Source organism: Mobula hypostoma, chromosome 9 (assembly GCF_963921235.1).
Source record: "Mobula hypostoma chromosome 9, sMobHyp1.1, whole genome shotgun sequence".
NCBI lineage: Eukaryota > Metazoa > Chordata > Chondrichthyes > Myliobatiformes > Myliobatidae > Mobula > Mobula hypostoma.
The window spans coordinates 146,941,265-146,953,756 of NC_086105.1; the positions used below are offsets into that span (position 1 = coordinate 146,941,265).

General features: G+C 44.1%; 1 protein-coding gene across 1 annotated transcript in view; it reads right to left on the minus strand.

Annotated features, from left to right (window-relative positions):
* The window catches only part of rsph10b (radial spoke head 10 homolog B), a 69,696-nt gene that overhangs the window by 41,381 nt on the left and 15,823 nt on the right, over positions 1-12,492 (minus strand). Inside the window, exons 7-8 of the mRNA XM_063057525.1 lie at positions 10,796-10,972; positions 920-1,061 (exon numbers count right to left, since the gene is read on the minus strand). Coding sequence (XP_062913595.1) covers positions 920-1,061; positions 10,796-10,972 — 319 coding nt within the window. The remainder of the gene's footprint in view (positions 1-919; positions 1,062-10,795; positions 10,973-12,492) is intronic.

Consider the following 12,492-nt stretch of genomic DNA (forward strand, 5'->3'; position numbering starts at 1 on the left):
TAAGTTCGTCAGGAAGAGAAGCGCCACAGTTATTGATATTCCCAGCCTTTTCTTTGCACCCAGTGATCTCATTTAGATCCTACCATAGTCTACTGGCATCCCTCCGGTTAGCCTGGGCTTCCAACTTGGCTCGATATTGCATCTTGGCGCCCTTAATGGCTTTCCGGAGTTCACGCCTGGATTCCGTGTAGCAACTGGTATCCCTGGACCTAAAAGCCACAGCTCTAGCCTTTAAAAGGGACTTGACCTCATAATTCATCCAAGATTTCCGGTTAGGGAATACCCGGATCGTCTTGCGAGACACACAGTCCTCCGTGCATTTCCAAATAAAGTCCGTGACAGTCGAGGCATACTCACCGAGGTTAGCTGCCAAGTCCTTGAATACTAACCAGTCCACCGATTCAAAGCAGTCACGGAGAACCTCATCCGTTTCCTCCGTCCAACGCGACACTGCTTTTGACACCGTGACCTCCCGCTTCAGTTTCTGTTTGTAAGCCGGGTAAGTTTTTGAGGCTGGTAGCAATAGCGTAGTTGCTATGTAGCCTCTTCCCTATTGAAGCTTTCACATCCTTCCCATCATTCCTATAATGAGGCAACCAGAACTGAGCACAGTATTCCAAGTGTGGCGTAACCAGGGTTTTATAGAGCTGTAACATTACCTCAAAGTTTGTCAATACCAAGGTTGTAAACTGGTACACATGGCATGTGCAAAGGCTTAACAGACTCATGCAGAAATTTCCAACACAATTATATCCTTACCATGGGTCAGATTTGCAACAAATACATGCATTAATTTTGTTTATAAAACACCATTAAATATCCAGCATATTATGGAGAGGATGTTTCATACTATGGTTATAAACATGAAGACAAATACTTTCCTTTACATATAGTTTGATATTTCTGCAAATATACCAACCAGTTTCAATTGGTGATTGGGTACGTATTGTACTGAGGTCTGGTGTATTCATGCCATCAATTGTAAAATTCGGAAACTCTGCCATACAGTCTTCCAAAAATTCTCCCTCAAAAGTGCGACCATTCTTAAAGACGAATGTTCCCTAATACAATAAGAGGTAAAAGACTGAATTACTATTCATATTGAAAACATGTCAAACTGTCAGGTAAAGAATAGTTGTTTTTTTGTTGACTGCAGATCATGGTCTCTCTTTGACTGCTTTGCTGTTGCTGGTGGGTGGTGACTGGTGACGCTTCCTGCTGAAATGGGTGGGGGGCAGGGGAGGGTCGATGCTTTGCTGCTGCTTGTGCAGGGGAGGGGTGAGAGGGGGCTTTGGGGTTTTAACATTTTTCTGTCATTCGTTCTCTTGTAGTTCTTCTGTTTTTCGTGGATATCTGCAAAGACAAGTATCTCAGGTTGTAGACTGTGTACATTCTCTGAAAATAAAGGGAACCATCTGAAACACAAACCAGAATGGAATAAACTACAGTGCATTTTTACATAATTATCCCTTATTTTAAATTTTCAGTGCACAGCATTTCAGATGTAGACATTGATGGAGTTAATTACATTTCCAAAAGGGAAGTTTTAAAAAATTCACACAGTAGCATAGCAGTTAGCATAACATTATGACAGCACTAGCAACCAAAGTTCAATTCCTTCGCTGTCTGTAAAGAGTTTGTATGTTTGCTCCATCATCACATGGGCTTCCTCCTAGTGCTCCAGTTTCCTCCCACATTTCAGAGATGTACAAGTTAGTAGATTAATTGATCACATGGGTGCAGATTCGTTGGGCTGGAAGGAGTGTTACCATTCTGTTATCTCTACATAAAAAATAATTAACCTTGTTCAGTGGTAGCATAGTTTCTTTGTCAGAACATCATGGGTTTACACCCCACTGCAGGGACTTCAGAGAAGCATGGACCTAATGTTTCTTTGTATGTACAGTGGACAAGTAATCCTTGATTTACTTGCAGCTAACAGATTGCTAATAAAATAAAATTCCCCAAAAGCAGATGGTTTCCATATTCCCACAATTTTGTTAATGGGCCTCTATCTTCAGAACAGAATTAGCATTACCCCATTTCTTGCTGCAGGAAACATTTTGGACCCAATCGTCCAGTGACCAACTGTCTTCAGGAATGGGAAGTCAGTCGTCTAATCCTTTTTTTCAATTGATACACAATTGAAAATCAGTTTTCCCTTGAGTGAAGCATGATAACGTCCAGTTACAAGTTGTTCTGGGTCACTGTGAAAATTCAGGTGGACTCTACTGGTTGTAATTTGATGCAAGTTCCTCATGATGCCATTGTTCATAGCAGAGAACTTCGACTAAGCTGTCTTGATCACACCAGTCATTGGGTATTCATGGAACAAGATGGTCTTATTCCAGACTGGGATTCATACCTAAATCCTTGTCTCACCCCCTCACTAACATTAAAACTAGCCTTAACACACTCCCACTCTCCAAATTCCAACACCCTTCAAAGATAAGCTTTATTTGTCACACGTACATGGAAACATACAGTGAAATGTGTCATTTGAATCAAATCAAATCAGCGAGAATTGAGCCCAGCAGCCCTCAAATGCCGTCACGTTTTGAGCGCCAACGTAGCATGCTCACAACTCACTAATCTTAACCCATACGTCTTTGGATTGTGGGAGGAAACTGGAGCACCCAGAGGAAACTCACGTGGTCACGGGGAGAGCGGACAAACTCCTTACACAGATAGCAATGAGAATTGAACCCAGATCTTACAGCTGGTGCTGTAAAGCAATTGTGATAACCACTATACTAGCAAGTTCCAACACCACCACTCCCACTTCTATAGACCTCTATGTGATTCCCCTGGTCGTCTCCAATCGTCTGCTCCTCTTTCAGCTCCTGATTGAAGATCATTCTCTCCTGTCCACTACCCCCAGCCCCATCCATGATAATATTACTGCGATCAGAATGCTGATTTCCCGGCAACAATATTGCATGTACATGCACATTTCTGATACAAACTCGTGCCTCAACCCCACAATGACAAGAACCTTTCCCCGATGTTCCCTACTGACTCCACCATCAAATTCCAGTGCTCAACTTACGCCAAGGGAATGAGAAGATAATAGAAGGGAGCTAAGGGAGGTGGTCACCCTTAAGTTGCTGGAGACAGGTGCCTGGGTGATTGTCAGGAGAGGGAAAGGGAATTGGGTCCATGGCATCCTAAAGGGGAGGGTGAACAGCCGAATGTTGTGGTTCATATTGGTACCAAACGACGTAGGGAGGAAAACAGAGTAGGTCCTGAAGTCAGAATATAGAGAGTTAGACAGGAAGCTGAAAAGCAGGACCTCCACGATAGCGTCATCTTTAGAATGTGGTAATTTTTTTCTTACCAAAATTGGGGTAAATGTGGTAAATTTAGTATGTTTTTTTCCTAGCAGGTGGCAATCAGCATCAGTGGTCATACATTGGTGAGGTTTAAAAGAGCTTGGGTGCTTTCAGATTTTGTTTCAGCCGGCGGCAATCAGCCTAGGGCCAATAAAAAGAAAGGAGGTATAAGCAGAATGACTATTGTTACAGTGAACTGGCTTTGGCTCAGCAGGCTTGGGCAAAGACAAACTTGGGCAAGCATAGGCGGAGGTTCTGAGTAAGTAACTAAGAAAGTTTCAAGAATTTTTTTTCTGTTAATACATAGCCAGTTTGCTGAGAATGGATCTGGAGGTAGAGGTACGTTCCTTATGTGAGATGTGGGAAATTTGAGAGGCCTCCGATGTCCCTGATAACTATATTTGCACAAAGTGCATCGAGCTCTACCTCCTTAGAGACTGTGGAAAGGAACTGGAGCTTCAGCTCATACAGGAAATGAGAAGTGATAGATAGAAGCTACAGGTAGGTAGTCACTGCTACGTTGCAGGAGGCAGGTCCCTGGGTGACTGTCAGGAGAGGGAAAGGGAATAAGCAGCCAGTGTAGAGTATTTCTGTGGTTGTTTCTCTCAGTAATAAGTATACCACTTTGGATAATGTTGGGTGGAACAACTATCGGGGGGGAAGCTGCAATCACCAGCTCTCTGGCACTAAATCTGGTTCTGTGTCCATAAGGGGAGGGGGGAAGAGTGCAGCAGTGATAGGGGATTCCATAATTAGAGGAACAGAAAGCAGATTCTGCAGATGTGAAAGACACCACTTCCAGATACCCGGGTCAGGGATGTCTTGGGTTGGATCCATGGCATTCTAAAGGGGGAGGGTGAAAGAACCAAAAGTTGTGGTACATATTGATACCAACAACACAGGGAGGAAAACAGAGAAGATCCTGAAGAGAGAATTAGGGAGCTAGGCAGGAAGCTGAAAAGCAGGACCTCCAGGGTAGTAATCTCTGGATTACTGCTTGTACCACATGCTAGTGAGGGTAAGATTAGGATGATTTGGCAGATGAACGTGTGGCTGAAGAAATGGTGCAAGGAACAGGGTTTCAGATTTCTGGATCACTGGGATCTCTTCCAGGGAAGGTATGACCTGTACTAAAACCTGAACCTGAGGGGGACCAATATCCTTGTGGGCAGGTTTGCTAGGGCTGTTGGGGAGGACTTAAACTAATTTGGCAGGGGTATGGGAACTGGAGTGATATGGCTAAGGGTGGGGCAGTTAATATACAAGTACAAACAGTGTGTAGTGAGACTGTGAGGAAGGACAGGCAGATGATAGGGCAGAATTGCAGTCAGTGGGATGAATTAAAGTGTAACATAGGGCCAAAATCAAAAAGGGTGATGAAAACAGGACTAAAGGTGTTATATTTGAATGCACGCAGTATACGGAATAAGGTAGATGATCTTGTAGTGCAGTTAGAGATTGGCAGGTATGATGTTGTGGGCATCTCTGAGTTGTGGTTCAAAGAAGATCATAGTTGGGAGCTCAACATCCAGGGATATACATTGTATCAAAAGGACAGGCAGGCAGAGGGTAAGGTGGGTGTATTGGTAAAAAATGAAATTAAATCCTTAGAAAGAGATGACACAGGATTGGAAGACGTAGAATCCTTGTGGGTAGGTCTAAGAAACTGCAAGGATAAAAAGACTCGGATAGGAAATAAATAAAGGCATCCGAACAGTGGCCAGGATGTAGGCTACAAATTACAATGGGAGATAGAAAAGGCATGTAAAAAAGGCAATGTTGCATTAATCATGGGGGATTTCAATATGCAGATGGATTGGGAAAATCCAGTTGGTGCTAGAATTTGTAGAATGCCTAAAAGATGGCTTTTTAGAGCAACTCATAGTTGAGCCCATTAGGGAAATGGCAATTCTGCATTAGGTGTTATGTAATGACCCTGATTTGATTAGGAAGGTAAAGGAACCCATTGGAGGCTTTGATCATAATATGATAGAATTCACCTTGCAGTTTGAGAAGGAGAAGCTAAAATCAGATGTATCAGATTTACAGAGCAGTAAAGGGAGTTACAGAGGCATGAGAGAGGAGTTGGTCAAAGTTGATTGGAAGGAGTCACTAGTAGAGATACAGCAGAACAACAATGGCAGGTGTTTCTGGGGGAAATTCAGAAAGTGCAGAAAAGATACGTCCCAAAGATGAAGTAGTATTCTAAAGGGAGGGTGAGGCAAGATGGCTGACATCGCAAGTCAAAGACAGCATAAAAGCAAAAGAGAGGGCATGTATTATAGCAAAAGTTAGCGGGAAGTTAGAGGAATGGAAAGGGTTTATCATGGAAGTCATAGGCAACGTCAATGCCAGAGTGTGTAGAGATGTCAAGGTATGGCCTGGAGTCTTAGGTCATTATGGTGTCAGAAACTGTAACGACAACAGGAGGATTCTCCTGGAGCTCTGCACAGAATTAGCTCTGATTATAACAAATACACTGTTTCAACAGAAAGCCAGGTTCAAGATGACCCAGAGTCACCTGTGATCTAAACACTGGCACCTCCTGGACTACATCCTGGTGCACCAAGAGGATGTGTCAGATGTTCTACACACCAAAGTCATGCCGAGTGCAGACTGTTATACGGATCACAGACTGGTCAGGACAAAAGTCAGACTGGCTATCAATCCAGCAATAAGGAAAAAGGGACCACGGTCGAAGAGATCCAGGTGGATAAGCTTTTTGGTCTCCAAAATGTGTTCCAGATCAAGCTAAGGGAGAAACTGGACAACAAAGGCACCCCAAGCTCAGACTCCAACACAGGAAAGAAATGGGAGCACCTGAAGACTGCCATCCAAGATGTGGCTGTCGAGATAGTTGGGTTCTCAAGAAGAAACAAGGACAAGGATAATCATCAAGTACAAGAAGCATCCTTTGAAATGATCCCCCATCATGAGGTCAGGTTTAAGCTTGACGGCCCACCAACTCTGGATGAGATCAGAGCCGCTATTTCCAAGATGAAATGCCATGAAGCCCCAGACATTGATGAGATCCCAACGGAAGTGTACAAGATGGGCAAAGACATTCTGAATGAAATCACAAACCTGTTCACACTCTTTTGGGAGAGAGGTTCAGTACCAAATGGCCTACGCGATGCTGTAATTCTCCCTGTACAAGAACAAAGGGGAGAAATCGGATTGCTCAAACTACAGAGGCATTACCTTGCTGGAAGATCCTCACCAGAATTCTCTTGGACAGGTACATCCCTAGCATTGCCAAAGGCAACCTCACAGAGAGTCTGTGCAGATTCAGAGTGAATAGAGGCACTTCACTTCCGACATGATCTTTGTTCTGTGTTAGATACAGGAGGTTGTAAAATGAACATGGGGCTGGAAGAGGTGTTCATTGACCTGACCAAGGCCTTTGACACAGTCAGCCGTGACCGTCTCTGGAAGATTCTGTCGATGTTCAGCTGTCCCCTGAAATTCCTCACCATCCTGCAGCAGCTCTATGAAGGCCAAAGCGGTCAGGTTAAACGGTAACCTGTATGACCCATTCCCCATTAGTACCAACACTCTTTGCCATCTCTTTCAGCATGATGCTACGGGAAGTGAAAGAGACCACCTCAAAGAGCATCTACATTCAGTTCCACAACATCCACTGCCATCTCGCCCAAACAAAAACCATGCAAGAGCCCATTCTTGAGCTACTATATGCAGACAACTGTGCTCTTCTCACACACACAGAGGACGCGCTACAGGGTGCAGTCACTCAGTTCGCCAAGGCTGCAAGGTCTTTTGGGTTAATGGTCAGTCTGAGGAAAACAACGATCCTCCATCAGAAACTCTCTCATGGTATTTACAATGCACCTTGTATCACCATTGACAACCACCTTCTCACCACAGCGGAACAGTTCACCTACCTGGGCAGTGTCATCACCAACAACACTACAGTAGTAAGGGACATGGACAATTGACTACCCAGAGCCAGCAGTGTCTTCGGCCGCCTCCAAAAATGTGTGTGGAAGATCACCAGCTGCATCTGTCCACAAAAATCCAGGTCTACAGGGCTACTGTCATCACAACACTGCTGCATGGCTCCAAAGCCTGGGTCTTGTACTGCAAGCAAATCCAGTTGCTCGAGTGCATCCTTCAGTGCTGCCTCCACTCCATCATGGGTATCAGCTGGCAGGATCGTGTGTCCAACAACAAGGTCCTGGAGAGGACTCAACTGCCAAGCATTGAAGTCACTTTACTGCTCAAGCAGCTCCGCTGGTCAGGCCACGTGTCTCGCATGGACAACTCCAAGTACTGAAAGCAGTACTCCAGAGCGAACTCTCTCAGGGCAAGACAGATCATGGTGTCCCGCACAAGAGGTACAAAGACCAACCTTAAGCAGCAGCTCTCTCAGGCAAATAACAAGGTCAACGAATGGCAGCAGCAGGCTTGTGACAGAGACTGCTGGAGAACGCTGATCCACAGAGCAGCCAAGAATTTCGAGAAATTCCGAAGAGCAAGTGCTGAAAAGAAGAGGAGACGCGGGAAGGGTCCAACTACTCGAGCACCCACATCCCAGCTGTTCCCGTGTCCCTGCTGCTCCAGAATTGGCCTCTACAGTCACCAACGACCGTGTCATCACTCCTGAAGGCTCCTCTTCCCCCCTGATCTTCACAAGTGAAGAACCAGCCATCATCATCATCAAAAACCTACAGAAGGCAACTAAAAAAACCAGAAAGAGAGAAAAGATGAAATATGAAGGTTAGCTAGCCATTGATATAAAAGAGGATACAAAAGGATTTTTTCAGATATACAAGGATAAAAGAGAGATGAGAGTGGATATCAGACCACTGGAAAATGACGCTGGAGAGGTAGTCATGGGGACAATGAAATGGAGGAGGAACTTAAGTATTTTGCATCAGTCTTCACTGTGGAAGACACTAGCAGCATGTCAGAAAAGTGAGAGTGTCAGGGTACAGAAGTGAGTGTAGTTGCTATTGCTAAGGAGAAGGTGCTCGGGAAACTGAAAGGTCTGAAGGTAGGTGGACCAGATGGACAACACTCCAGAATTCTGAAAGAGGAAGCTGAAGAGCTGGTGAATACATTAATAATGTTCTATCCATAATCACTAGATACTGGAAAGGTTCCTGAGGACTAGAAAACTGAAAACATCATTCCACTCTTTACGAAGGGAGGGAAGCAGAAGTAAGGAAATAATAGGTCAGTTGGCCTGACTTCAATGCTTGGAAAGACGCTGAAGTCTATCATTAAGGATGAGGTTTCAGGGTACTTAAGGCACATAATAAAATAGGCCAAAGTTGACGTGGTTTTCTAAAGGGAAAATCTTGCCAGACAAATCTGCTGGAATTTTTCAAGGAAGTAACAGGCAGGATAGACAAAGGAGAGTCAGTGAATGTTGCTTTCTCAGATTTTCGAAATGCCTTTGACAAGGTGCCGCACATGAGGCTGCTTAACAAGGTATTACAGGAAAGATAAGAGATTGTCTGACTGGCAGGAGGCAAAGAGTGGGTATAAAAGGAGCTTTTTCAGGTTGGCTGCGGTGATTAGTGGTGTGCCGTAGGGGTCGGTGTTGGGACTGCTTCTCTTCACACTGTATGTCAATGACTTGGATGAAGGAATCGATGGCTTTGAGGCAACACACATCAAAATTGCTGGTGAACGCAGCAGGCCAGGCAGCATCTCTAGGAAAAGGTGCAGTCGACGTTTCGGGCCGAGACCCTTCGTCAGGACTAACTGAAGGAAGAGTCTTTGAGGCCAAGTTTGCGGGTGATACAAAAATAAATGGAAGGGCAGGTAGTTCTGCAGAAGGAATTAGACAGATTAGGGGAATGGGCAAAGAAGTGGAAGATGAAATGTAATGTAGGAATAAAGATGTAGACTATTCTGTAAATGGGGAGAAAATTCAAAAATCAGAGGTGCAGAGGGACTTGGAAGTTCTTGCGCAGTTTTCCCTAAAGGTTAACTTGCAGGTTGAGTCAGTGGTAAGGAAAACAAATGCAATGTTAGCGTTCATTTTGAGAGGACTAGAATACAAAAGCGAGGATGTAATGCTGATGTTTTATAGGGCATCGGTCAGACCGCACGGAATATTATGAGCAGTTTTGAGCCCCTTATCTAAGAAATGTTATGCAGGCATAGGAAAGAGTCCAGAGGTGGATCATGAGAATGATCCCAGGAATGAAAGGGTTAATGTATGAGGAGCATTTGATGGCTCTAGGCCTGTACTCACTGGAGTTTAGAAGACTGTAGGGATCTCATTGAAACCTATCGAATACAGTATTGAAAGGACTGGATACAGTGGATGTGGAGAGGATGTTTCCCATAGTGGGGCAATCTAGGATCAGAATGCACAGCCTCAGAATTGAAGGATGTTCATTTATAACAGAGATGAGGAAAGACTTATTTAGCCAGATGGTGGTGAACCTATGGAATTCTTTGCCATAGATGGCTATACAGACCAGGTAACCGGGTATATTTAAGGCAGAAGTTGATAGGTTCTTGATTAATCAGGGCATCAAAGGTTATGGGGAGAAAGCAAGAGAATGGGGTTGAGATGGATAATAATTCAGCCATGAAAGAATGGCAGAGCAGACTCAATGGATCGAATGGCCTTCTTCTGCTCCTAGGTCTTATGCTCTTATGGTAAAATTTCCATGCAATAAGATATTCCACACAAAATCTTTTCACTACAATAATACCAACAAAGTGAGAATAAATGTCTTCATATGAAAGACATGGGAAGAAGATGTAAAATTCTGAGCAGTGTTTCAGGTGGTAATACACTCAGCCACTTATCAGCTAAAGCTATACATCCGCACATTAATACAAATATCTAATCAACCAATCACGTAGCAGCAACTCAATGCATAAAAGCATGTAGACATGGTCAAGAGGTTCAGTTGCTGTTCAGACCAAACATCAGAATGGAGGAGAAATGTGACCTACGTGGCTTTGACCATGAATGCTTGTTGGTGCCAGATAGGATGGTTTGAGTATTTCATTAACAGCTGATCTCCTGTTATTTTCATGCTCAACAGGCTCTAGAATTTACAGAGTGGTGTGAAAAACAAAAAAACATTCAGTGAGCAGCAGTTCAGACATTCAGACATGCAATGTCAGTGAGAGCGATCGGAGGAGTATGGCCAGACTAGTTCAAGCTGACAGGAAGGTGACAGTAGCTCAAATAACCATACATTACAACAGTGGTGTGCAGAAAAGCATTTATGAATGCACAGCACATTAAACCTTGAAGTGGATGGGCCACAGCAGCAGAGGATAGCCAAATGATTTAAAAATGCAAGAGATCCTGCAGATGCTGGGAATCTGGAGCAACACGCACAAAGTGCTGCACCAAAGGTCTGGCAGCATCTGTGGAGAGGAATAAACAGTTGACGTTTACAGCTGAGACTCTTCATCAGGCCTCTTAGTTTAAAAAAAGATGCCAGTGTTTATGGGAGGAAACTTACTGAACCATGCTTCTTGTTTTCCAGCCATTCACCAATGTACATAGCTCCACTTGCATAGAAGAACTTGCCATGCCCTTGACGGAGTCCCTTCACAAACTGCCCTACGTACTGATTTCTTAGTGGATACTGAGTTCCTGACACCCTCTTCAGAAACCAGTTGTGGGACCCAAATCCGTGCTGGAAAAAAAACAAAAGTCCTGAGAAATTTCAAACTGTTTTTTTTGTTTTTTTTTAAAGCCCATTCTTTTTAATTTTCCATGTTCAGATTGGCTCATATGTGTTTCCTGGAGGAAAGCTATTTGTGCCCTCTCTTTTTTCAATTTAGACATAATCTTATTTCTTTTAATTGGATTCAAAACCCCATTAACATTATAGGAAATTATTTTTACCAATTCAGTTTGCATTTTTCTCTAGTAGAAAAAAAGCCCTCTCCTTTTCTAACCAAACAGTAAGCAATCCCTTCTCAACAGTAAACCAAGACATATAACCACACCCTAGACATTTCTGAACGTATAACATTTGAAAATTTTCCCCGACTTCCCACAGTGAGGCCTGAGCACCGACCCGCCTCAGTTCAGAGGGATAACCTCTATCTTCACCCTGTGTTAGAGGGCCCTCAGCAGTTTGAATAATCATAAAGAATTTTCTCCTATTTATGTCTCGACCATATTGCTATCATTCAAGTTATTCCGTCTAGATTATTTTCAGTTACCAGTTTTCATTTTACTTTTAAGTCCGATTTACTCTTTTCAGTCATTTCTCTTAATTAATCTGTATTCTCTGTACATTCGCGTCTGAATATTTGCAGCTTTTCCTTGTAGTTTGACACTCTGGTTCGAGTGGAGCGTCCTCGCCCCACTAACTGCCACGACTTCTGCCAAATCCTCTCCAGTAGCGACTCCGGTTGGGTGATAACTTTAATAGGTAGTCCCCGGTCCGCCAGGTCCGACGTTGCCTCCTCCACCGTAGCGTAAGTTTTTGTCCCTTCGTCGTAAAAGACTCTCAGCCGAGCTGGATACAGGGTCTGGAATCTGATGATGTTTTCCTTCAGGACTCTCCGTGTTTCCGTATATTCCTTCCGTCTGGCAAGAATCCCCGGTGCATAGTCGTGGTCTAAACTGATTTTACAGTTGTTCCACATGAAACCTTTCTTTTGCCATGCTCTTTTAAGCACCTCTTCCTTCGTTCTGTAACTGAGAAATCTGATCAGAATCGATCTGGGCTGGGCGCCTGCCGGAGGCTGTGGTGCCAACGCGCAGTGAGCCCTTTCTATCTGTAGGTCTTTTGCGGCCGGTATATCAAGGTTCTCTCTAAGCAGCTTCTCCACGAAGGGAATCATCAATCCGGGTTTACCTTTGGTTCCTTCGGGAACTCCGTAGATCCTCACATTTTCCCTTCTCGAGCGGCCTTCTTGATCTATTAGTTTCCACTGGGGTTGGTCTTGTAGCTTCAGCATTTCTGCTATCACCTCCTCTGCATTTTGTAGCTTCTCTTCAATTCCAACAATCCTCGCTTCGGCTTCATCTATCCGCGAGTTAGTTTTTACTATTTCTCCTTTAATATCTTCCAGCTGTTTGCTGTTATCTTGTCGGAACTCACGAATCTCTCCGAGAATCAAAGACAAAGTCACCGATTCCCCCTCATTATCTCCGTCCTGGCTTGCCGTGGGGGAGCTAGGCCCTTCGCCTTGCTGCATC